General features: G+C 37.9%; 1 protein-coding gene across 1 annotated transcript in view; it reads left to right on the forward strand.

Annotated features, from left to right (window-relative positions):
- LOC131433123 (putative fatty acyl-CoA reductase CG8306) overlaps positions 1-27,226 on the forward strand; it is a 374,751-nt gene that overhangs the window by 165,087 nt on the left and 182,438 nt on the right. The window contains exon 5 of the mRNA XM_058599945.1: positions 14,892-15,011. Coding sequence (XP_058455928.1) covers positions 14,892-15,011 — 120 coding nt within the window. The remainder of the gene's footprint in view (positions 1-14,891; positions 15,012-27,226) is intronic.

Here is a 27,226-nt window from a genome sequence, read left to right on the forward strand (position 1 = left end):
AACATTCGAGTTATGCAGCTTTGGGACCAGCTGCTTTGCAACTCGCAGGACGAGTATGATCTGGTAACGAAATATCTCCAGGAAACGAAAGCCAACCATTCCAAGCCGATTGAAAAACCATACAAAGTTGTGCTGAGACTCTTTCCGTTAGTCAGCGAAGAGTCACTGATGGACACCTTATCAAATCTTGACAAGTCGGCTTTGGCAATTCATTGAATGAAACGTCGAGAAGAGGATAAACGCACATATAGAGACATATTGTACCTAATTCACTTCGCGATAGGTACGACCACGTTGAAGCAGCTTAAGTAACTAAAGGCCATCGATCATGTCATCGTGAAATGGGAACCCTACCGCAACAAACGCAGAGATCTAACTCACTGCATGAAATGTCTACACTTCGGGAATGGTGCTCGAAATTGCTACATGAATAGTCGGTGCAACCGCTGCGGATCCAATCATGTTATCAACGAGTGCGCTATGGAAGGAGAATCTACCAGTCGCTGTGCAAATTGTGCTGGGCTCCACGAAGCAACCGAACGAGCTTGCCCAAAACGTGTTGAGTTCCTGAAAATAAGGAAACAAGTTGCACCTCAGCGTCAAGCATCGAAGAAGAAGGTTACACTTGTTCCACCTGTACCGCCATTGGACACAGTAAATTTCCCCACGCTGAATAATGTACCGGATCCAATCCTTCCGTCACCTATTTTCAAAACTACTAAAGTAAATATCTGAGTACTCTACACTGTACTCCGCTATTTACTTCTGTGGAGTTGATGAAAATTTTCATCGACATGAGCTTTGCGCTCCGTGGTACCAAGACGAAAATTGAGGAGATTCAGTGCTCGGTTCGTTTATTATCCAGTACGGTGTGTGAAACATTAAAAGCGATGATTTGGAATGCCTGCTTAGTGCGTCCAAAGCAAGTTGAATTATCGGACTTCGTAGGAACACAGCGCGTCGATGTGTGTATTATCACGGAAGCACATTTGTCACCAAAGTTGTCCTTCTCAATACCGAACTACGTCATCATTCACCTGGATCGAACCCACTCTAGAGGTAGTGGTGTTGCGATTGCAGTCAGAAGCGGTGTAAAGTTTGCTGTACTTCCGAGCTTTGGTACGAAATTCATCGAGTCGCTAGGAGTTGAATTGGATACCACGATCGGAAAGACAAAATTCATCGCAGCATGCTGCCCTAGACAGTGCTCACCGATCCAAAGAACTCAATAACAACTAAAAAATGATCTGCAGAACAAGACAATAGGACGAAATAAATTCATCATCGCTAGTGATATCAATGCCAGACATCGAGCCTGGGTATATTCCAGAAAAAATCGAAATGGAACAGTGCTGAACGACGACCTTCAAAACGGTTACTACACTATCCTGATTCCGGACAGCTCAACGAATGTTGCCAGATCAGGGACGTGCTCCATCATCAACCTGTTTATCACCAATCTTGCTGAGAACATCTCTCATCCTGTCATCATTGAAGACTTCAGTTCCGACCACTATCCTGTTGTGGTGGAAGTTGAGTCCGGCGTTGAAACCTAGCAACGTACTCGCAGTGATTATCATCATGTTGACTGGTCAGCATTCAGAAACAGTGTTGACAACAACATTAACTAAGATCGCCATCCAAAATCAGTAGAGGACATCGATAGACAATTAGATGAAGTTGGACGTGAAATCGCTAGAGCTCGTGAACTTATTATAATGGAAATACCAATATTCCGTAAATCTATCATCATTGATCCTACCACTGAAACATTGATTAGGTTAAGAAATATTTATCAAAGGCAGTACCAGAGAACAGGACTCAGGGAAAAAACTTCAACTAATAATCTCACCAACATCATTAGGCAAAGAATGAATGATATCAAAAACAGGGAATCCCCAGACCACATTAGTAAGCTAGATAACTATTCTAAACCTTTTTGGAAATTGTCTAAACTTCTTAAGAACAAGCCGAAACCGATACATCTTCTTCGTCTGGATGATTGTTTGCTCATAACACCAGTTGAAAAAGATATTGCTTTATGTCAACATATTGTTAGTTCCCACCGTCTCGATCAAGACATGGTCAGTCCTCACGAAACTACTGTTTCAGCCACTGTCGAAACTGTTGATAGAATGCCTTCTATATTTGCTGCTCATCACAGAAGAAGAATTGAAAAAAATCATCCAAAGGTAAAAAAATATGAAAGCTCCGGGTGCTAACTCTATTTTCAACCTAGAGCTGCTTTCCCTCTAGTTGGAAAGTGGCCAAAGTGATCCCAATAAAAAAGCCACCTTTCCGAAGAGCTATCGTACGATCAGTCTCCTATCTGCACTGTCCAAAATGTTCAAAAAAACAATCCTGTCCCGTTTGTTAGAGTTTGCAGACACCAATAACATTTTTCCTGACGAACAATTTGTGTTTAGTAGAGGTAGTTCTACTATTCACCAGTTGGTCAGAGTCAACAACACCCTCTCTAGGAATAAAGCTGTTTCGAAAAAAAAATTAAAATGATTCTGAATCTACCTCCATGGACTAGAACTTCTCATATACATACAATTGCTGAACAAGAAACAATTGAGCAGAAATTTGTTCAACTTTATAAAATGCCATTACAGCTAAAGTTAGGTTAGGTTAGTTTAGGTTAAGTAGATTTCAAGGATATAAATCCAAACATGAAATAAAAATCACTAACAATGTAGGACTAAAACAATAAGAAATACAACTAAATTTAGACTAAATAGTAAATACCATAGATGTAAAATTATAAAATGTATCACTAAAATATTGTAGCGACTGTATATAAATGTTGACAGAAAGTGGATAATAAATGAAATATATAATGTGACAAAAAAAATGAAATCGTATTAGTATCAAACAAATAATCCATCAAGAAGCACAACCGCTTTATTCATTCCGAAACACGCAATTTAGTCACTGATCATTACGTTATCATATGATCCTTCGAGCCGGATAGAGAAGTTTTGTCGCGAATCGTACTAAGACGATCAGTTCGCGTCGCGTGACGTGTGCACTGACCATGTGTGAAAATCCCACCGAGCAATTGTGTCGGTTTGAAGAAGCATACATCATTCTGAAAAAATCGTCAATTGAAAATCACAAAGAAAATAAAAATGCGCGATAGCACAGCAAAAGCTTATTCCTCTTCACAAAATGAGGCTATAAATCAACAGGTTGAATTTTTTCGTCTAATGTCGTCTAGAATAAATCCAGTTTCCGGTGAAAGCATCATAGTATATGAAGCTATTCCTGTACAAATTCCATTATCAGACATCAAGCTCCCTCGAATGAATTTTCCTGTTTTTGCGAAAACTTTCTAGAGTGGCGATCTTTTATTAACCTGTTTGAAAGCCTGGTTGACCAAAACACATTGTTCAAGGATAGTCAGAAATTATATTTCTTTATACAAACTTATTTGGCGAGGCTGTCTCGTTAATTTCTCATCTCAAAATTGAAGACGCAAATTATGAGCTTGCCTTGCAACAATTGAAATTACCCTACGACAAGCCACTAGAGATTGCTCACAAATATATCGAATGTTTTCTGAACTAACCGACCATGATGGCGGCATCCGCTAATAGCTTACGTTCATTGCACGATATCTAAGATAAGGTAGTTAGAGCTCTTCAAGCCATGCAAAAGGAAGATCGGGACACATAGGTTTTGAACATTCCACAGAAAAATGGACAGTGAAACTAAACAGCTTTGATGCCAAAGAACCGCTGATATGTCCGAAGAAGAAATCACATTACAATCTTTTGTCAGCTTCATTGAATCGAATAGCTTTGCTCTGCAATCAGCTCAGCCGCCACTAATACTGCACTCAGTTGGGGCGTTTGTTTCAAGTTATCTCATTCACTCTATCAATGCGGTAAATTCATCCACATGGGCAGTGAAGATAGGTTAGCTACCGCTAGCAGACAGAAGCTATGTAGCAATTGTTCGAAACGGCATGTGGTTGTCTCCATCATACTTTACTTCACGCGGCTCTTTAGTCCGGTCGCCCAATCATTGATTTAGGCCCTCGATCTTACTGCTGATCTTAATGTATCGAACGTCCTCTTTGCCACGGTTGCCATTAATGTTTTGGACAAATTCGGTCGACCTCACGTTTGTCGAGCTTTTCTGGAGTGAGTTTTGTCAGCGAGAGTTTTTCTAAGAAGCTTTGTATTGAATTTAGAGAAACGGGTATGGACCTCGAAGGAATTTCATCCACACCAGCACATACAGACAAATGTGTGCAAATTATAATTGCATTCCGTTATTTGGATTATCACACCGCTGTACCGTGCATGGTACTAGAAGGGATAACAAAAACTTTACCGGTAAAATCAGCCAATATCGATAGTTGGCCAATACCAAGTTCGATCAATGTGGCAGATCCATTGTTCCATTGCCATGGTAAGATTAATGTTTTACTTGGTATTTAGCTTTTTCTTTCAGTTGCTTGAGCCGGGCAGGGCTCTGAGCTTAAGAACGCGTACCATTCATTTCTGCAAGAGTACCTCGTGCTCGGGCATATGACGCTTGCCGAGTACCCAGCACCTAAGAACACTGTTTATCTTCCACATCACTGCGTGGTCTAAGAAGATAGATCCACCACAAAATGCTGTGTCGTCTTTGATGCTTCCGCGAAGACAGTGCTTATGTCTGGGCCCGTTCTACAAGACTCGTTAGTCAACATACTTCTTCGCTTTCGTTTTCCTGCATTTGTAGTCGCTGGTGATATAAATCAAATGTATCGAATGAACACTCTCGAAGCTGAGCGACTACCAACGGATTCCCTGGCGATGGTCGAGTGATGGCGTATATGCAAGTATAGGTTGAACACTGTCACTTACGGCACTAAAAGCGCATCATATTTGGCAACAAAATGCCTATAATAGTTACTGTAATCACATAGACAACAATAACCAATTGCTGTCGAGAAGGCGATGGAAGGTACCTACGTGGACGATGTCTTAACCGGTACTGACTATGAAGAAGACGCAATTTTACTGCGACAACAGCTATCAGCTAGATCGAAAACAGTCAATGCATAACCGGCAAATGATTCGTACAGCACTCGCACCTCGAACGATCCAAAAAACGTCTACGTATCGCGGCCAAGAGTAATGGTGGGCCACAATGAAGTTGCTCGTGATGCTCACGATGAATAATAAGTGTAGTGAAAATTGAGCGATGAGGTAACAAGATCGGATGTTTAGTGTTGTAACTAAGCGACGATAACTATAGCCTACCGCCCATCCTAAGCAGATGATTTTCGTTCAGGAAGAGTTTCAATTTTCAGGAAGAGTTTCAATAGAGAGCTGGTATGATTGGCATCGCCATTTCTTTCGAGTTGATTAATTTCTTTCTGGAAATGCTGACCTTGAGCATGCCTTAAGTAAATTTGCATTACGTCGTTTATTTCAATCGATGTCAAGCGAGCGGTTGATCTGTTGTTTTTACATCGAAAACGCAGAATACGGGTCGTAATGCGTAGAAGAAGTTTCAGATTCGGTAGTACCTGGCCAACATTCCATCCAGAAAATGATTTTCGTACACAGTCAGACGCACGACACCAGCTGTGCGGTGTTCTCGGTCTATTTGCCGTCGTTGAACAGTATCAAGACAGCGCGATGCAATTATAATTTACACACATTTTTCTGCATGCAACAGTGGCAAGGATGACGTTTAATACATCAAGATTAGCAGTAGGATCGAGGGCCGAAATCAATGATTTGCGGCCAGACTACTACATTGGCTTGAAGTACGTAAAGTTGACGGGTTTTGTTGGAAATGTCGTTGCTCAAGAGCCACTTGAAGTAAATTATTATGGAGAAAACCACATTTTTGGCATTTTCCTAACTTGCACGTTTCACCACGTTTGTCTGCTAACGGTAACTTACCCATCTTCACTGCTCATGTGGATGAATTTACCGCATTGATAGAGTGGAACAAACGTCACATCTGGGTGCACTATTAGTGACAACGAATGTCGTAGCGCCTTTGTAGAGTTTTACGGGAGGTTTGTGTGCAGCAATGGTTCGCAGTTTTGCGGACTGCGTGGATTGCTGAGCAAAAATACGCGATTCCATGAAGCTGAGAAAAGATTGCTTTGTGATTTCTTTTTCGAATATATCATCCGAGATATCGTGCAATGGACGTAAGCCATTGGCCGATGCCGCTACCTTACTCTTACTCATAATCTTTCAGTTGTAGACTACGCGGGTCTCTGCTATATACAGGACGCGTTTCCATTCAACTCGATTCATGCCTGCCCTTCGGTAGTCGCGATGAGTCAGAAGATCGTCCTCAATTTGATTGATCCATCTTGCCCGCTGCGCGCCTCTTTTTATTCCTGTCGGATTATTATCGAGGATCATTTTAACCGGGTTGCTCTTCGATATTCTAACAACATGCCCGGCCCACCGTAACCGCCCGACTTTGGACGTTTCTACGAGTTCGTCCTCCCAGCAACTGGCGCACTTCATGGTTCATTCGCCTTCTCCACGTACCGTCTTCCATCAGCACTCCGCCAAAGATGGTTCGCAACACCTTCCGTTCAAAAACACCCAGTGCACGACACGTGCCCGTTCAGGATAACCGCTCTAATCACCGTTTTGAAGATAGTAAACTTCGTACGACGGCGAATTTTCTTCGATCGAAGAGTCCTGCGCAGTCCAAAGTAAACACGATTTTCTTACAATATGTGTCGCTGAATTTCTCTGCTGGTGTCATTATCACCAGTGAGCCCAACTACACGAACTCGTTGACCATTTAGATTTCATCACCGCCAATCAGAACTCGTAATGTCGTAATGGGTGGCTGACATTATCTTCTCTCGAGTCCCTGCCTTTCATGTACTTTGTCTTTGACACATTGATGTCTAGTCCAATCTGCTTGGTCTCAACTTTTAGTCCTATATACGTATCTTTCATCTTCTCAAAGTTGCGTGCTATAATGTCAATAACATCATCCCCGTTTATCCCCGCTACTCGAACAAAGCACATCATTCGATCCATCGTAGCCTTGACCAATCGTATCAGTTTGTCCGGGAATCCGTAGTCGTGCATGATTTTCCATAGCTGATCTCGATCGATTGTGGTGTAGGCTGATCTGAAATCGATGAACAAGTGATGTGTGCGCACATTGTATTCGCGACCTTTTGCAATACCTGGCGGATGACGAACAATTGATCCATGGTAGTACGTTCGCCCTTAAATCCTGCCTGATATCGTCTCACGAATTCGTTTGCAATCGGTGAAAGTCGACGGCATAAGATTTGAAAGAATACCTTGTAGGCGGCGTTCAGCAGAGTGATCGCGCGGTAATTGCATATGGGACACACGATTCATTCCATCCATTCCTCTGGAAAAATCTCGTCCTCCCAGATCTTGGTAACGACCCAGTGCAGTGCTTTCACTAGTGCATTACCACCGTGTTTTTGTGGCTCACTTGGTAGTTGATCAACGCCAGCGGTCTTATTATTTTTCAACCGGCTTACCTCCTCGACTTCTTGGAGGTCTGGTACCGACAGTCTATCGTCCTCCGCACGCGTTCCCAAGTTTGTTAACGCGCCGGCACTTTCGTATTCCGCCACATTTCCATTAAGATGTTCGTCGAAATACTGCCGCCACCTCTCGATCACCTCACAGTCGTTCGTGAGTAGATTACCGTTAGTGTCCTTGCACATATCGGCATGAGGTACATATCCTCTGCGCGAACGGTACACCTTCGGAGCCGCCGTACCTAGCGTTGCTGATGCAATGCTACCTATGGCAGTTCGGATGTATCTCCAGCCATCTTCAAGAGTAGCTGCACCAAGCTGCTCTTCCGTTGGTAGTGCCACTGCCAAATGCTGCGCGTAATCTTGAGCTACTCCAGCATCCCGGAGCCGCTCGATGTTTAACCGTGACGTTCGGTTTCGACGTTTGGTACCCACAGTCGAAAATTTTAAGCGCATGTATACAGCAGCAGTAGTAGTCACTGCGGTAGGTGCGAACATTGTTGATGTCCGAACAAAATTTTCCGTCGATCAAAACTTGGTCGATTTGGTTTTCGGTTTGGTTCCAGCTGCACGTAGAATGCTTCTTTCTCGTGATCGGGTCTCCCTTCGTGTGGGCAGTGCATGTTAATGATGCTGTAATTGAAAACTGGCCTTTAATTATCAACTTACACATCCTAGCGTTGATCGGCTGCCACCCAATCATTCGCTAACGCATCTTGTCCAGCACTAAAAAGCCAGTTACCAGCTCGTTCGTTGTGCCACAGCTTTGATAGAAGATAGCCGCTCGATGTCCGCTTTTCCACACCTTCTGTTCCGTCCTTCTGCAGCGCTACGACTTCGAAGTTGCGAGGATTTAGTTCGTCGTATATTATCCTGTCGCAGCCTGCTAAACTTAGCAAATTCCAGTTCTATGTTTCAAGTTCCCAATTGTGGTCCTTATTTCGTCGCGTGAGTCTATAACGATTGTTCCGGGTCGTATTCTCTTCTGTATTCATTGTAATATATATTTTATGGGTGGTTTATTGAGATTACGCAACCCCTTGTCTCGCCGGTGTTTGCTCTGTTTACAGGGTCCGGCACTCGAAGTGTAACCAATTAAAAATGCCATAAATTCAGTTTTAAAAATTACTTTTACTTAATTCAAAGTACAAAATGTGTAAAAATAATACAAAATTCAGAATCAATTCACTTTTGCTCGATATGACCACCTTTTGCCTTGACTATGGCCTTGAGACGGTCAAAAAACGAATCGCAAGCTGCCCGAATGTGACTTGCAGGTATTTTGGCCCACTCGCGGACAATAACTTTTTTCAGCGCCTCGAGACTGGTGTATCTTTTAGTTCGGACTTTGCTCTCCAAAATGGCCCAAAAAGAATAATCCATTGGATTCGCATCTGGTGAATTCGAGAGCCATTGTGTGGACGTGATGAAGTTCGGAACGTTGTTTTTCAGCCATTCTTGGTTCACTCGAGCTTTGTGAGACGGTGCCGAGTCCTGCTGAAACATCCATGGTCTGCCACCGAAATGTTTGTCTGCCCACGGCTTCAAAGCAACCTCCAGAATGCTTTCCCGATAATATGTCGCATTTACCTTGACGCCAGGCTCGATGAAAACGATTGGAGAGCGCCCATCTGCGGTTACAGCGGCCCAAACCATTATCTGTTGCGGGTGCTGCCTCCTGGTGGCCAATCGATGACTCAAATTCTCATATGAACGGTCGGTCAAGTAAACCCTATCGTTTTGAGAGTTTACGAATTGCTCAATTGGAAAAATTTTCTCGTCAGAAAATACAATGTTCGGAAATTGACCGCTTTCAGCCAAACGAAGCAACTCCTTCGCTCTCTTAAGTCTAACTTGTTGCTGCTTCGGTGTGAGATCATGCGCCTTTTGGATCTTGTAAGGCTTGACCTTCAGATCATTTTTCAGTATGCGGCGGATGCTACGGTCGGATATTTTCAGTTCTTTTGCCATTTGATTGGCACTTCGTCGAGGATTTCGTTCAAGTCGCTTCTTCACTTTTTGAACCATCTCACGTGACGTTGCAGTCTTTTGATGACCACCTCCATGACGTTTTGCGATGCTTGTAACGAGTTATGGTGCGATAAACAAAAACTTTATTCACTTTAAGGTGTTTGAGCTCACGAACAATCGCTGGTTGTGATTTTCCATCTAAATATAAAGCAATCACACTATTACGTTTTAAATCCATCACTGATTTATTTTTCGCGTTCACTTTTGGCAAAATGCTTTCTTGCGCTTGTAAACAATACAACTCCGAACTGTCATTTAGCAAATTTCTAGAGAGCTGATGCCCGTGCGTCAGCTGCGCGAGCGGTCTGAAGTTGGTTACACTTCGAGTGCCGGACCCTGTAATGTCCCAACTAGCACTAGGGCGATCCCGTTGGTGGGGTTGCCACCTTGGATTCAGCTGGACGGGATACAGGATTTCATTTTCATCCGCTGGATACCAGAACAGATGCGGAGAGGTAGAGATGGAAGTGACTGGACAAGAGGCTAAGAGCCATTTTGTGGCCTGAATTATGCAATGTCCAGTCGTTCATCATCGTTTCCGGAACTATGAATAATAATAATAATAATATGATAAATGATAATGATAATGATGATGATAATGATAATGATAATGATAATGATAATGATAATGATAATGATAATGATAATGATAATGATAATGATAATGATAATGATAATGATAATGATAATGATAATGATAATGATAATGATAATGATAATGATAATGATAATGATAATGATAATGATAATGATAATGATAATGATAATGATAATGATAATGATAATGATAATGATAATGATAATGATAATGATAATGATAATGATAATGATAATGATAATGATAATGATAATGATAATGATAATGATAATGATAATGATAATGATAATGATAATGATAATGATAATGATAATGATAATGATAATGATAATGATAATGATAATGATAATGATAATGAAAATGATAATGATAATGATAATGATAATGATAATGATAATGATAATGATAATGATAATGATAATGATAATGATAATGATAATGATAATGATAATGATAATGATAATGATAATGATAATGATAATGATAATGATAATGATAATGATAATGATAATGATAATGATAATGATAATGATAATGATAATGATAATGATAATGATAATGATAATGATAATGATAATGATAATGATAATGATAATGATAATGATAATGATAATGATAATGATAATGATAATGATAATGATAATGATAATGATAATGATAATGATAACGATAACGATAACGACAATGATAAAGATAATGATAATGATAACGATAACGATAACGACAATGATAATGATAATGATAATGATAATGATAATGATAACGATAACGATAACGATAACCATAACGATAACGATAACGATAACGATAACGATAACGATAACGATAACGATAACGATAACGATAACGATAACGATAACGATAACGATAACGATAACGATAACGATAACGATAACGATAACGATAACGATAACGATAACGATAACGATAACGATAACGATAACGATAACGATAACGATAACGATAACGATAACGATAACGATAACGATAACGATAACGATAACGATAACGATAACGATAACGATAACGATAACGATAACGATAACGATAACGATAACGATAACGATAACGATAACGATAACGATAACGATAACGATAACGATAACGATAACGATAACGATAACGATAACGATAACGATAACGATAACGATAACGATAACGATAACGATAACGATAACGATAACGATAACGATAACGATAACGATAACGATAACGATAACGATAACGATAACGATAACGATAACGATAACGATAACGATAACGATAACGATAACGATAACGATAACGATAACGATAACGATAACGATAACGATAACGATAACGATAACGATAACGATAACGATAACGATAACGATAACGATAACGATAACGATAACGATAACGATAACGATAACGATAACGATAACGATAACGATAACGATAACGATAACGATAACGATAACGATAACGATAACGATAACGATAACGATAACGATAACGATTACGATTACGATTACGATTACGATTACGATTACGATTACGATTACGATTACGATTACGATTACGATTACGATTACGATTACGATTACGATTACGATTACGATTACGATTACGATTACGATTACGATTACGATTACGATTACGATTACGATTACGATTACGATTACGATTACGATTACGATTACGATTACGATTACGATTACGATTACGATTACGATTACGATTACGATTACGATTACGATTACGATTACGATTACGATTACGATTACGATTACGATTACGATTACGATTACGATTACGATTACGATTACGATTACGATTACGATTACGATTACGATTACGATTACGATTACGATTACGATTACGATTACGATTACGATTACGATTACGATTACGATTACGATTACGATTACGATTACGATTACGATTACGATTACGATTACGATTACGATTACGATTACGATTACGATTACGATTACGATTACGATTACGATTACGATTACGATTACGATTACGATTACGATTACGATTACGATTACGATTACGATTACGATTACGATTACGATTACGATTACGATTACGATTACGATTACGATTACGATTACGATTACGATTACGATTACGATTACGATTACGATTACGATTACGATTACGATTACGATTACGATTACGATTACGATTACGATTACGATTACGATTACGATTACGATTACGATTACGATTACGATTACGATTACGATTACGATTACGATTACGATTACGATTACGATTACGATTACGATTACGATTACGATTACGATTACGATTACGATTACGATTACGATTACGATTACGATTACGATTACGATTACGATTACGATTACGATTACGATTACGATTACGATTACGATTACGATTACGATTACGATTACGATTACGATTACGATTACGATTACGATTACGATTACGATTACGATTACGATTACGATTACGATTACGATTACGATTACGATTACGATTACGATTACGATTACGATTACGATTACGATTACGATTACGATTACGATTACGATTACGATTACGATTACGATTACGATTACGATTACGATTACGATTACGATTACGATTACGATTACGATTACGATTACGATTACGATTGCGATTACGATTACGATTACGATTACGATTACGATTACGATTACGATTACGATTACGATAACGATAATGATTACGATAACGGTATCGATAATGATAAAGATAATATTAATAATAAAAATTATAATAATAATAGTCATTTTCGTTTCCACTTGGCGTAATTCAAATTCCAAAGTGGCTCTTAGCCTCTCGTTTAGTTACTTCTACCCCTACCTCCCCGCGGTGCCGGTTGGGGTACGAGTAACCATAGGAAAGATCGAGTAACCAACACCGGTGGGACCTTGGTCGTATGCTGACAGGGAAGGGGGTCCTATTAGGAGGAGCGGTGAGGTCTTTTTGTCACTTTTCGTTTTACAATCTACCTATGAAATATTTACACCGTGGTCCACAATATTCAGTCTCAGATTTTGGGATCAATCACCATGAGGTTGTCATCGTTATTTCACTAAACAAGCGCATATTAACGCTGTTAACTATAACTTAAGAGATGCCAGCTAGCAAGCTTCTTGGGATAAAGATGATCTGGGTCGTTGGATGCACTCAATTATTCCTAAAATATCGATAAAGGCATGGTTCAGGGGACTGAATGTGAGTAGGGATTTCATTCGTGTGATGTTCAGACTCATGTCCAATCACTACACGTTAGATGCACATCTCCTTCGAATTGAACTTTCCGAGACTAATCATTGTGCTTGTGGCGAAGGTTACCGCGATATTGATCATGTCGTTCGGACATGCGTGGCATATCGTAATGTCAGATCTCAACTAATGAATTCCTTGCGTACCCAAGGTAGACTATCCAATGTCCCAGTTCGCGACATTCTTGCTTGTCGTGACATTCCTTACATGAAACTTCTTTATTATTTCATTAAGGAAATTGGAGTTCCAATTTAAATTTTATTTTATGTTAAACTGTTTTCTCTTCCATGAGCTCAACCAATAGCCAGCTATCTTATTTTAAATAAAAGTGATGAACTGATACAAACAATCCTGAAATAGTTATAAGATCATGTGCAAATTGAATGTATTTCATTTAATGTAATTTATAATAGCAACTCGTTTGATAAAAACAGTGTTTAGATTAACTAATGAATACCAACATACTAATATGATATTCGAAATGTATTAGGTTTAAAGTACTATGTATTGTGAATGCCACGACGAAGAAAAACTTATGTATATTGCCTATGAAATAAACGTATTTATGGAAAAAAATACAACTTAAGAGTGTTTGGTTATTTATTATTTTGTTTTTAAAAACCTTGCTAGATCTAGCTATGGAATTTGATTTACATAATTATATCTTTACGGGAGTATTTGGAGTCTATTATTTATCAATCATCGGTCTATTTACGATCATGAAAGCGTATTTCTTTACATGAGTTTGGAATATCGAGCAAAATACTGGCAGTATAATTCGTAGTAGCTATATCGGTCAGTTCCCTGTTCTGGTAGTACAAATAATGGTCAAAACTCAACTCTTCAATTTCTCCGAGACATCTGAGTAAAGTTTCACCAATTTAGACTTAGAATTTAGAGATGAATGGTTCTACGGTCTGATAGACTGCTATTGAATTTTGCTCGGACATGGCTTCCGGTTTCAGAACAACAAGACAAAGTGTGTTTAAAATTTCAAACTGATATTGAAGACGACAATGTAAAACAAACCGAAAATTTTCTTCGAAAAGAATATGCTAGTTTATGCCCAAATTAACCTTTCTTGGTCATATATATGGAGTCATGAGTTGCATGGAGAAAACATCATTACACCACTACAGATCCGTGCGCAGGGGGGGGGGAGGTTTGGGGGATTGATTCCTTCCCCATGGAAGATTTTTCAATATAAAGTTCAATGAACAATAGAGTACTTATTATATAAAAGTGCAAATAACTTGACTTTCTTTCAAATTTTTGCGCCTTCTCTACCGTTTAAAAGCTTCCCCTCCCTTAAATAACAATCCTCCTTCCCTTGAACCGCCCCCACCTTTTGAATAATCTTTTGAATTCCCCCCCTTGAACGATTCCTGCGCACGGGCCTGCACCACTAGGTGGATTAAAACAGGTTTCTTCCTTGACTCATAGACATATTTTTCAATAAACAGAAGTATACTCATGCAAATAAATTGATTTTTACAGGCCCAAGGAACTGACAATTTTCCATTGCACTTCAAGCACATGTAACCCCTTCAGATGGAGTTCCGTAGAAGACAACGTGAATAAATATTTACATGAATACCCACTAAAGTCGACTCTGTGGTATGTAATTTCTAATAATGATTTGTTTACATATGCAGCAATTCCATGAGCAAACAATATACAACCCCTCAAAAAGTCGTAATATTTGATACAATTTTTCTCTATCAAAAATATTTGATCCGTTTCTTTTCATTTCATTGTTAGGATGACCGTAGCTATATTAGGGTGATTCGAAAAAAAATTCCAGTTCTGATGGAAAACTAACTTTTTCTAAGAACCCAGAAATTTTTTATCTACAGTGTCGATTTTTCTGTTTTTGGATATGCTGTTTCAAAATGTCTATGCTTTCCGAAAACAGAAATAGATTCTTGGGTTTAACAACGCAAATTGTTTCAATTTTTTATGGTGTTCATGATTTTTATAAAGAAGGCGCCACATGATCTTTTTTTATTTTTGAAAATTTAAACAGTTTTACATAACATATAAAAAATTCAAGAAAGCGAAATTTTTGGTTATGGAGCTAAGATTTTTATATTTTGAACTATTATTTCTATCTCCAACATTTTTTGACATGATGTGTGAAAAGATCTATACCTTTCTGCAATAATGTGAATACATAATAAAATGGGAATTTGGTTATAAAATACGCTGATTGTATATATTATTAACGGTTTTCATGGTTTGTGGATCGAGTGCAATATGTTCTGTCCCGTGTTTTCATACTGATCGTGCAACTTATTAATTTAGTTTATATTACTATTTCGGCAACTGTTCTTGTTCAGTGTTGTGCTACATATCTTCAAGTTTTTTTCCTTTATAACGTATATAACTCGTGTTATATTATTACAAATGTATGTTTGACAATCAGTGAATAAGCTAGAGAGAAATTGAATACCCATACGTCACATTACAAATGCAGTAATAAAAAACCTTCTTAATCCACCTAGTGGTGTGATAATGCCTTTCTCTTCTTTCATAACAGTCTCATGAAACATATTCATACATTTATATGTTTATTTAATAAACATATTCATACATTTATTAAATAATTTTAGACGCTAATTGATTCAGATTGATTCGAGTAGTTCACAAAAGCATGCTTCAGTGTTTATGTCACACAGTCAGCATCATTTTTCCAAACTAGTGCTTGACATTTGCGTTGCCTATTTGTATGAGAACAGTGATGCTAATCTAAAAAAAACCCTTCTTAATCCACCTAGTGGTGTGATAATGCCTTCCTCTTCTTTCATAACAGTCTCATGAAAATATGTTTCATACTTTTATTAAATAATTTTGGATACTAATTTTGACACCAATTGATTCAGATGGATTCGAGTAGTTCACAAAAGCATGCTTCAGTGTTTATGTCACACAGTCAGCATCATTTTTCCAAACTAGTGCTTGACATTTGCGTTGCCTATTTGTATGAGAACAGTGATGCTAATCTAAAAAAGCCTTCTTAGTCCACTTAGTGAAATTTTCATATATCTTGAAAAATCACCATAGGGGGGAGTACATGAAATTTTCGAAATCGAAATAAAAATTTTGATGCCAAAAGGCTTAGAATTGCATGAAACGTCGAGATTTAGTGTCATCTCGAAAAAAAAATTTTTTGAAAAAATCAACTTTTTGGGACTTAGAAAAAATATGAAAATTCCAGAAGTCCCAGAAAGTTGATTTTTTCAAAAAAAATTTTTTTTGAGATGACACTAAATTTCGATGTATCATGCAGTTTTAAGAGTTTTGGCATCAAAAAAAATTTTCGATTTTGGAAATTTTATGTACTCCCCCCTATGGTGCTTTTTCAAGATCGAAAATTGTCAAACCTTTACCACCGGGCAGCACCCCTTAAGCATGTCCGATTTAGGTCAAATTTTGCATGAAGGCTTTTTTCGAGGTGCCTAAACTTTTGGGCACTAGAACTTTACGTAAATAGAGTTGATCCCAAAATGTTGGCACCCTTATATATAAAAGCGATAAAAATCAACGTGTTTTGTCGGTTACGTCACTTATACAATCATATATCTGGAACCAAAAGTCACAACCATTTGATCTTCGAATTTGATCAACGGCCTGACAGTAGCTTTCAAACGAGCCCAAGTTTGTAAAAATCGGATCAGCCATCTCTGAGAAAATTGAGCGCGTTCAAATACAACGCTTTTTGTCGGTTACGTCACTTATACAATCATATCTTCGGAACCAAAAGTCACAGCCACAGTTTGTTAAAATCGGTTCAGCCATCCCTGAGAAAATTGAGCGCGTTCAAATACAACGCTTTTTGTCGGTTACGTCACTTATACAATCATATCTCCGGAACCAAAAGTCACAGCCATTTGATCTTCGAACTTGATCAATGGCCCGACAGTAGCTTTCAAACGAGCCCAAGTTTGTTCAAATCGGTTCAGCCATCTCTGAGAAAATTGAGCGCGTTCAAATATCTTCGAAAAGTGCACACACATACACACACACAGACATTTTCCGATCTCGACGAACTGAGTCGAATGGTATATAACACTATGGGTCTCCGAGGCTCCGTTCGAAAGTCGGTTTTTCCAGCAATTCTAATACCTTTCTATAGAGAAAGGCAATATAACACTATGGGTCTCCGAGGCTCCGTTCGAAAGTCGGTTTTTCCAGCAATTCTAATACCTTTCTATAGAGAAAGGCAAAAACGTGTTTAATCCACCTAGCAGTGAGATGATACCTTTTTTTACCAATCTGCACGTGTTTTTTGCATGAATTTTCTTCGGTGTTTAAGTTTTCATGACATTATTTTAATGACCGTCGTTTTAAGCGACAATTTGAGATTTTAATCACTCATTACTCTGTAATGTCGAAACTGCAAATCGGATCGAATTTAAATCTAGAAGTGTGATAATCGATTAAAGATGCCATGATATGTAAGTTCCACTTTAGAGTTTACGGTAATTTAAGGTACTTCCAGAGCCGGTATTCAGGAACCAGCATATCCCAAACCGATTCGTATGGTCATATGACGAATAAATTACAACAGTTTTGAGTCCAACTTTGAAGCTCAATCCCATCTTCTATATCGGTATGAATTTTAAAAATTCATCATCATGTAATTCGAGAACCGGAAGTCATAATTGGATAAAATTAATTAATTTTGTATATAAGTTTATTTTAATTTGAATTTTTGTTTCTGATATTTGATTAGGGTTTTTTGAGAAAACGATTGAGCTTTGAGAAACGATTTTATACTGGAACCGGAATTCTAAAATCGGTATGGCCGAAGTCAGATAAATTCTCCTGAATAGCTGTATAGTATACATTTGTTTCAAAATATTTGAAAATCAGTGAAGACATCTTTGAGAAATCATAGCACGAATTAAATTTTTAGGTGCCTTCTGAATCGACAAAAAGTTAATTTTTTTATCGGCTATCCAAATCTGCTAACCCGATAAACCTGATTAATTTATGTGGAATAGACATTTTTATACCAATCACCCTGTATCCCCGAAACCGGATGTTGGATCTGGCTGAAGAGCAAAATGTTTTATAAAATCTTGAAACTTTTCATTTGAATCTTAGATGATTCTTAGAATTCATTTGAATCGTAGATCGGTTCAGCCATCTACGAGTAGAATGAGTTACACAATTTTGATTTCGTTTCATATATCATCCTGTAGTTCCGGAACCAGAGGTCGGAACCAAACATAATTCAGGAACTTTGTTTGGGAGCATACGACTTTTCGTATGAATCTGAATTTGTAGAAAAGAAATTTTCCGAGAAAATTGAGTGAAATTATTTGTCACACACGCATTTGCTGATCTCGACGAACTGATTCGAATGGTATATGGATGTTATGTTCTTCCAGCATTTATTGCTGTAAGTAGTTTAAAACAATATAATTAAAAAAAATCTGCCATCATCTGGTTTATATATGTCATATTCGAACGATTATGTTGCCAAAAACGAGCCGTGATAAAATCGGTCCGAGGCTAAATGTCATGGAAAAGGATGCTGTACGCAGTCTTTTTGGTACTTAGAAACAATTGTATGTAACAGAATAAAAAATCGTGTTTTCCGTTGCTCCCAAGCATTGCTTTGTCATACAGCGCTCAAAACTCCTACTGCTGGAATAGGGGGAAAAGTCGTTTACACAAAAATTTCGATATCTCCGTTAAAAATGGACGGATTTTAACAATCTATGGCTTGTTGGATAGGTATTACCGTGCGAAATCTAAGTCTGAAAATATATTCTGTTTTCAAGGTCAATTGTGACAGATACTGTCAAAAAACTGAAAATTTTGACATAAAACTTCGTATAACTCAAAAAGTAAACATCCGATTTCAAAACCATTCAATAGCGTTTTGGGTGACGGGGAGACCTTTCATTTGCAACTAGTTTGATCAAAATCGGCCCAGCCATCTCTGAGATCTCGACCTCTTAGTTGACAACACACATACAGACACACACATACACACACACAGACATTTGCTCAGTTCGTCGAGCTGAATCGATTGGTATATGTCATTCGGCCCTCCGGGCCTCGGAAAAATTTTCGAAAGTTTGAGCGAATTCTATACCTATTTTTTATATATATAAAAAAAGGTAAAACAACGAAAATACAATTGTCGAATTCAAGGTAGTTGTCATGTCAACAAGTACTGCTGTGGACAAAAAGTACAGGTGTGTAATGTCAGAGACATAACTGGATATCGTGAATACGAATAAAACTTTCACTCTTTCTTTATACTTCCGAATATCAATTAGTTGATCGATTGTGTTAATTGTGCAAGTTTTGCCCTTTTACACTACTAGAATTTGAAACAAACTACAGTACAGATTAGTTACATCAAACATTCTGCAACACAAATATTACAAAATAACCAGTATAGTCATTGATAAAATATTGGTGATTTTGGAAAAAAGGCGGGTGGGTAATGTCAGCGACATAACTGGATGTCGTGAATACGAAAACAACTAACATGTTTCTTAACACTTCCGAATATCAATTGTATGAATTATGCAAGCATTCCCCTATCTCACATTTTTCGCAAAAACAAGCAAGGCTTCACTTGATCTCGATTACTGTGAATTTCACACAACGAAAAGTGCACAAATCTAACCAAACTGTTTTTGATTTGCACTAAACTGAGAATAATTACCTTCGATTTGCGAACAACAAATCCTAATAGTTCTTTATAAAACTTTTAGAGCCATTAGAACGGCTGATATTGTGTAATGCTCTCCACCGTTGTTTTTTCATCAATGCTAATGACTGGCAGCTGTGACGTAATCACTCTTGTCGAAAGCGAAACTAGCTGTGCAAACGACACAAAACACATCTGCTCGAGGTGGCGATAGAATCCAAACTGATTCAATTTTTGTTGGGGGGCTTGTTTTTACCTGATTTCGTTTGTAGCTTTTTCACTAATGGGTGGTCCTAACGGCTATAAAAATAGCCGCATACAGAATTTTAATGTCGATTATTTCATTTCGGATTTGCATAATTTATTGAAACTATCAATATGCCGTAGGGATTCGTTTCTAGCATTCAGAAGGACCAAATTGAGGAACTCACTACGATATTCACCACTTTTCGGAACATTTTTCTCGAACGATTTGTTGTACAGCAGCAGATATTTTGTTCTCTTCCTTAAAACGCGTTCTGATTGGCTGGTGTTGACATGGGTCAAATGAGACAGGTTTGTCAATAGTGTACTATTGAAATACTTCAATGCTTTTTCTATACACGCTTAAGTTGAAAAATTTCAATTATATTGGTAGTTAGATTATATAAATCCTTCCACAGATCACTGAGCTATGAGCTTTCAAAATACAAGAAAGGCAAACGCGCCATATGAATTATCCTCTTTGATACTCGTTTATACCAAACATTTCAGAAAAGTTGAATTTTGAACTATTTGAAATTATGCCACACAACTGAAAATTTTATCATAAAATTGTGATCATATTTTCGATGGCATGTAGCAAAAATTATGTTGATTCGTTAGATACAACATGAGATATTCACGATCAAAAACTTATCACTCTCTCAGAGGGTAAATTTTGAAAAGGCACCCCATAGTAAAGTAAGTCGTATTCACGACAAAACCTATTATGAAGGCGTGCGTGAAGGGCCAAATTGTATAATTTTCTAAGATATTAAACACTGATTGGATATAAACGATTTTGAACATTGTTGCGAATTCAGAACTATGATAATGGCAAAAAAAACTGATCATATTATCTTAGATTAGCACTGCACTGTTATTTTTAATTTTTGATTTACAAAGAAGCAAGCTTTATAGTTCTTTAGGTAACATTTAGAGCCATTAGAATAGCTGATTTTGCATAATGTTACACATTATTGTCCATTTTCCGTTGTATGCAAACGACCACCAACAGGATGATGTAATCGATCTTCTTCGAAGGAAAACTGGCTCTGCGACCTGAGCGTTTGAGGTTTTGTACAACGCAAAAGGTCTGCTTTCATTGACGACTGCTCCACCTGACGATTGAAGTCCAAATGAAAACACGACCTAAGCGTTTGAGGTTTTATACCACGCAAAAGGTCTACTTTCATTGACGACTGCTCCACCTGACGATTGAAGTCCAAATGAAAGCACGACCTAAGCGTTTGAGGTTCCATACCACGCAAAAGGTCTGCTTTCATTGACGACTGCTCCACCTGACGATTGAAGTCCAAATGAAAGCACGACCTAAGCGTTTGAGGTTCTATACCACGCAAATAGTCTGCTTCCATTGACGACTGCTCCACCTGACGGCTGAAGTCCAAATGAAAGCACGACCTAAGCGATTGAGGCATTATTCCACGCAAAAAGTCTGCTTTCATTGACGACTGCTCCACCTGACGGCTGAAGTCCAAATGAAAGCACGACCTAAGCGTTTGAGGCTTTATACCACGCAAAAGGTCTGCTTTCATTGACGACTGCTCCACCTGGCGATTGAAGTCCAAATGAGAGCACGACCTAAGCGTTTGAGGCTTTATACCACGCAAAAGGTCTGCTTTCATTGACGACTGCTCCATCTGACGATTGAAGGCCAAATGAGAGTTGCGACCTGAGCGGTTGAGGTTTTAACCACGCAGAAGGCGCACTCTCCGAAGCTGTTAGTCCCACGACGTCTGCTTCCGTCCAATGCACAAGAAGAAATTATCGATTTTTGACCACGGTTCCCCTTTTATACGCAGTCAGTTGAAGATATGTGCCTGACTACCTCAAAATCGTCGCCCTTGCGCGAAAAAGCCAAACAAAAGTAAAGAGTTTTCCGCGTTGTTTTCAAGGTTTGAGAAAACCTAATTTTTGAGTTGTTTGTGGTTATCTCACACTGTTCAAAATATTATCCTAAATTCCTGATCATATTTTTGATGAAATCGTGAAAGCAATTATGTTGCTATCGTTAATACAAGTAGAAATATTCACGATTAAGTTCTGTCCTTTCTTCCATATGGCTAATTTTGAAAAGGCACCCCATAGTAAAGTAAGTCGTATTCACGACAAAAGTGTGGGTGTGTAATGTCAGAGACATAACTGGATGTCGTGAATACGAATAAAACTGACACTCTTTCTTTATATTTCCGACTATCAATTAGATGATCGATTGTGTGAATTGTGCAAGCTTTCCCCTTTTCACTTCTGGAATTTTAAACGATACAACTACCCGAATAAAAAATATTGTAGAAAAACAATACGATTTGTTGTTACAAAATCTTCCACAACTTTGCTTTGACCATTGAAAACTATTTTAATATATTGTTCTACACTATTGAATTAATTGTGAACATGCTTTTTACAATAGAATGTTTAGGTTGCTAAGTATCGTAACAATTCAAATCAAAAAAAATTCTCATACATGTTTTCTTGGAAAACAATCAAATGTACAGTTTTCATATTGTTTGAAATACCACGTGTACAATAAATTCAATTGTGAATCGTAGAAACAATATATTGAATGGTTGGAAATCTTGTTAAGATACAATAAAATGTATTGTAACCCATAAATCTAATTGTGAATCAATTGTTTATGCTGTAAAATCAATGGTTTATTTTTTTACGGGTAAACTAAAGCACAGATTAGTTACAATGAACATTCTGACAATTAAATATTTTGAAATAACCAGCATAGTTCTTTATGATAAAATAATGATGGTTCTAAAAAAAACCTTTCATGAAGGCGCTCGTGATGGAGAGTGATGAATTGAGTTCGAATCTATTCTGAGTCGGATCTATGCTTTTTATATAGCAAATCAGCAGAAAATTCTACTACAAACTACAACTGGTTGAAAAATGGGCCCTATACAGCATAGATAAGAAAAATTTCACATAATTCTTTGGGTATACAATTATGGTTCTAAATAACAACATACAGAATTTTGATGTCGATTGTTTCATTTTGGATTTAAATATTACAGTGAAAGAAACTATCAAAGGGCAGTATCGGATTAATGTCTGGCATTCAGAAGGGCCAGATTATGTAATCCTCTAAGATATTAACAAACAGTGTATATAAACGATATTAAACACCGCTGCGAATTTTTCACTGAGAAATTGCACAAAGCTAATCACCTTATCCCAGATTTGCACTACATTGATGGTTTTCATTACCGATTTGCGAAGAAGCAACCCCTTTTAGTTCTTTAGATAACATTTGGAGCCATTAGAAGGGCTGATTTTGCATAATGTTCCCCATTGTTGTCCATTTTTCGTTGCATTTTGCTCCAATGCAAACGACCAGCAGCATGATGATGCAATCGAATTCTTTGAAGGGAAACTGGCTCTGTGATCTGTGTGTTTTAGGCTCAGCAAAAGGTCAGCTCTCATTACTGGATACTGCTGCTCCCGACGATTGAAGTATAAATGAAAGCACGACGTGAACGTTTCACGCTTTTTCTTATAACAATTTTTAATCAGGCCAATTTGCGTATATATAAGCTTTACGTAGCCGTTTGACCCATGTTTTTGTTACACAATATTATTTTTTGTCGTGAATACGACTTAAACTTTTCTGAAATGTTTGGTATAAACGAGTATCAAAGAGGATAATTCATAAGGCGCATTTGCCTTTCTCGTATTTTTAAAGCTCATAGCTCAGTGATTTGTGAAAGGGTTTATATAATCTAACTACCAATAGAATCGAAATTTTTCAACTTAAGCGTGTAAAGAAAAAGCATTGAAGTATTTCAATAGTACACTATTGAAAAACCTGTCTCATTTGACCAGCCAATCAGAACGCGTTCTGAGGAAGAGAACATAATATCTGCTGCTGTACAACAAATCGTTCGAGAAAATGTTCCGAACAGTGTTTAATATCGTAGTGAGTTCCACAATTTGGTCCTTCTGAAAGGCAGGAATGAATCCCGTTCAGCATCCGGATAGTTTCATTGAATGAAATGCAAAACCAAAATGAAATATCGAAATTAAAATTCTTCCGACAAGAGCGATTACGTCACAGCTGCCAGTCATTTGCATTGGCGAAAAAGCAACGGTGGAGAGCATTACACAAAATCAGCCGTTCCAATGGCTCTAAAAGTTTTTTAAAGAACTATTAGGATTTGTTGTTCGCAAATCGAAAGGAAATATCCTCAGTTTAGTGCAAATCAGTTCTATTTGATTTGATTTTTGCACTTTTGGCTGTGTGAAATTCACAGTAATCTAGATCAAGTGAAGCCTTCTTTGTTTTTGCGAAAAATGTGGAAAAGGGGAATGCTTGCAAAATTCATACAATTGATCAACTAATTGATATTCGGACGTGTTAAGGAACATGTCAGTTGTTTTCGTATTCACGACAACCAGTTGTGTCTCTGACATTACCCACCCGCCTTTTCATTGTTGGATCTCGTTGTCACCCTTCTTCTAGGGGGAGAGGAGCTTCCATTTCCTTCTAGCGAATATTGTAGGCCACTTTGTCCGTGGCTCATATCATCCATTGCTATATCGTTGTAGTTGTGAGTGGTTTTCGTTTCCTTGTTTTCATTGTTGATCGCAGTCTTGGGTTCATTGCTAGTTGCTGTAGATGCGCTTTGTACATTGATTGCAGTTGATAGTTGGTTTGATGGTGAAGGTGTTTTTGAAACAGGAGCACTGCATTCACTAGTTTCCGTTGTTGAGCGGTTGTTCTTGTGTTTGTTTGAAGATGTCCTTTTCGCAGTTTCAGTGCAAGATTTGCATTAGTGTGCAGGTTGTCCACAAAACTGACATGTAACCAGTTGATTTTCATACGTAATCAACGTTTTACAAGGATGTATCCCGTCTTGATTACAAATGATGTAAGATGGAATGGCTTTACGTAGTTGCATACGTACCACTCGCACGCCATCCCGGATACTCGGGGGAAAAATTCCGCCATACTTCCCTCTCGATTGAAAGAACTTCACCACAGTGCGACATACTTTCCCGAATGAACTGATCGCTGGTCTGCGGGGGAAGGTCATGTACGCGTACTTCTATGGCATTGTCAACCATGTACACAGGGATTTTATATTTCACATTGTCTTGATCAACACTGTGCACCCCGTTATTAACCAAAGCAAATGCAATTGCATCTCTTTCGCGTTTGAACATAATGTACACACAGTTATATGCCTTGTTTAATTGAATCTCATCATTAACGTTTAGATGCATTCGTTCCTTAAGCAAGATTTCAATTTCGGTTTCTGCTAATCTAACTTTGCAGCGCTTGAAATCAATACAAATTAAATTTGGTCTTGCAGGCCAAGTTTCATTTTTTGTGATATCATATTTGCCCATTTCCTACACTCTATTGTTCACTGCAATGTATTGTCTTTGTTTCTGTCGTCTCGACCGTAAGAAATTTTCGACTGTGTCGGATGAGATGCGAGCACGAACTGGCTTTCACGCTTTATACTTGGTTTGTTCTTACTGATGTTGGTGGGAGAACTTCATCTCGACATCCAGTTCCATCTGAAGCACTAGAAGAAATGAACGATTTTTCATCAAAGTTTACCTTTTATATTCGTCCAGTAGACCATGAGAACTGATATGCGCTTGACTATCTAAAAACCGTCGTCCGGGTGCGAAAAAGCAAACAAGCGTGATGAATGTTCCTCATTGTCCTCGTTGGTTTTTATTTGTTATGGTTATCTCACACTGTTGAAAATTTAATATTTCCGATTGTTTGTAGAAAATATGGTGTTGTTGGGTTAAGTACATCAAGAGATATTCGCGATAAATTGACGTGTTCATCTTAAATTGATATTGATGGCCGTCCTGGATGTGGTTCGTCGCTTTCTCAACCCTCTTTGAACAACTTGTACTAATCCAAAACATTGGCAGAGATGTCACTGACAGTCATACTAACCTAAAAAAACCCTTCTTAATCCACCTAGTGGTGTGATAATGCCTATCTCTTCTTTCATAACAGTCTCGTGAAAATATATTTCATACTTTTATTAAATAATCTCGGATACTAATTTTGACACCAATTGATTCAGATTGATTCGAGTAGTTCACAAAAGTATGCTTCAATTTTTATGTCACACAGTCAGCATCATTTTTCCAAACTAGTGCTTGACATTTGCGTTGCCTATTTGTATGATAACAGTGATGCTAATCTAAAAAAAGCCTTCTCAGTCCACTTAGTGGAATTTTCATATATCTTGAAAAATCACCATAGGAGGGAGTACATGAAATTTTCGAAATCGAAAAAAAATTTTTGATGCCAAAAGGCTTAGAATTGCATGAAACGTCGAGATTTAGTGTCATCTCAAAAAAAATTTTTTTAGAAAAAATCGACTTTTTGGGATATCAAAATCAAGTCCCAGAAAGATGATATTTAAAAAAAAAATTTTTTTTGAGATTGAACTAAATTTCGATGTTTTATACAGTTTTAAGAGTGTTGGCATCAAAAAAAATTTTCGATTTTTGAAATTTCATGTACTCCCCCCTATGGTGCTTTTTCAAGATCGAAAATTGTCAAACCTTTACCACCGGCAGCACCCCTTACGCTTGTCCGCTTTAGCTCAAATTTAGCATGAAGGCTTTTTTCGAGGTGCTTAAACTTTTGAGCACTAGAGATTAACAAAAATAGAGGTGATCCCAAAATTTTGGCACCCTTATATATATAAGACCCCGGATTGGCGGTTCAATGCAAAGGATGCTGGTCTTACAAGCCAGTTGTCGTATGTTCGAGCCCCGACCTAGAAGAATTCTTTGTGTCAGTAGGATCCCATTGTACTAGCCATGCAATGATTCTATGTACACTAAGAATCGGCTGCAAAGTCTGTTGAAACAGAAAGGCCAAATTTCACAAAAGGAATGTGTACTA

Source organism: Malaya genurostris, chromosome 2 (assembly GCF_030247185.1).
Source record: "Malaya genurostris strain Urasoe2022 chromosome 2, Malgen_1.1, whole genome shotgun sequence".
Classification (NCBI taxonomy): domain Eukaryota; kingdom Metazoa; phylum Arthropoda; class Insecta; order Diptera; family Culicidae; genus Malaya; species Malaya genurostris.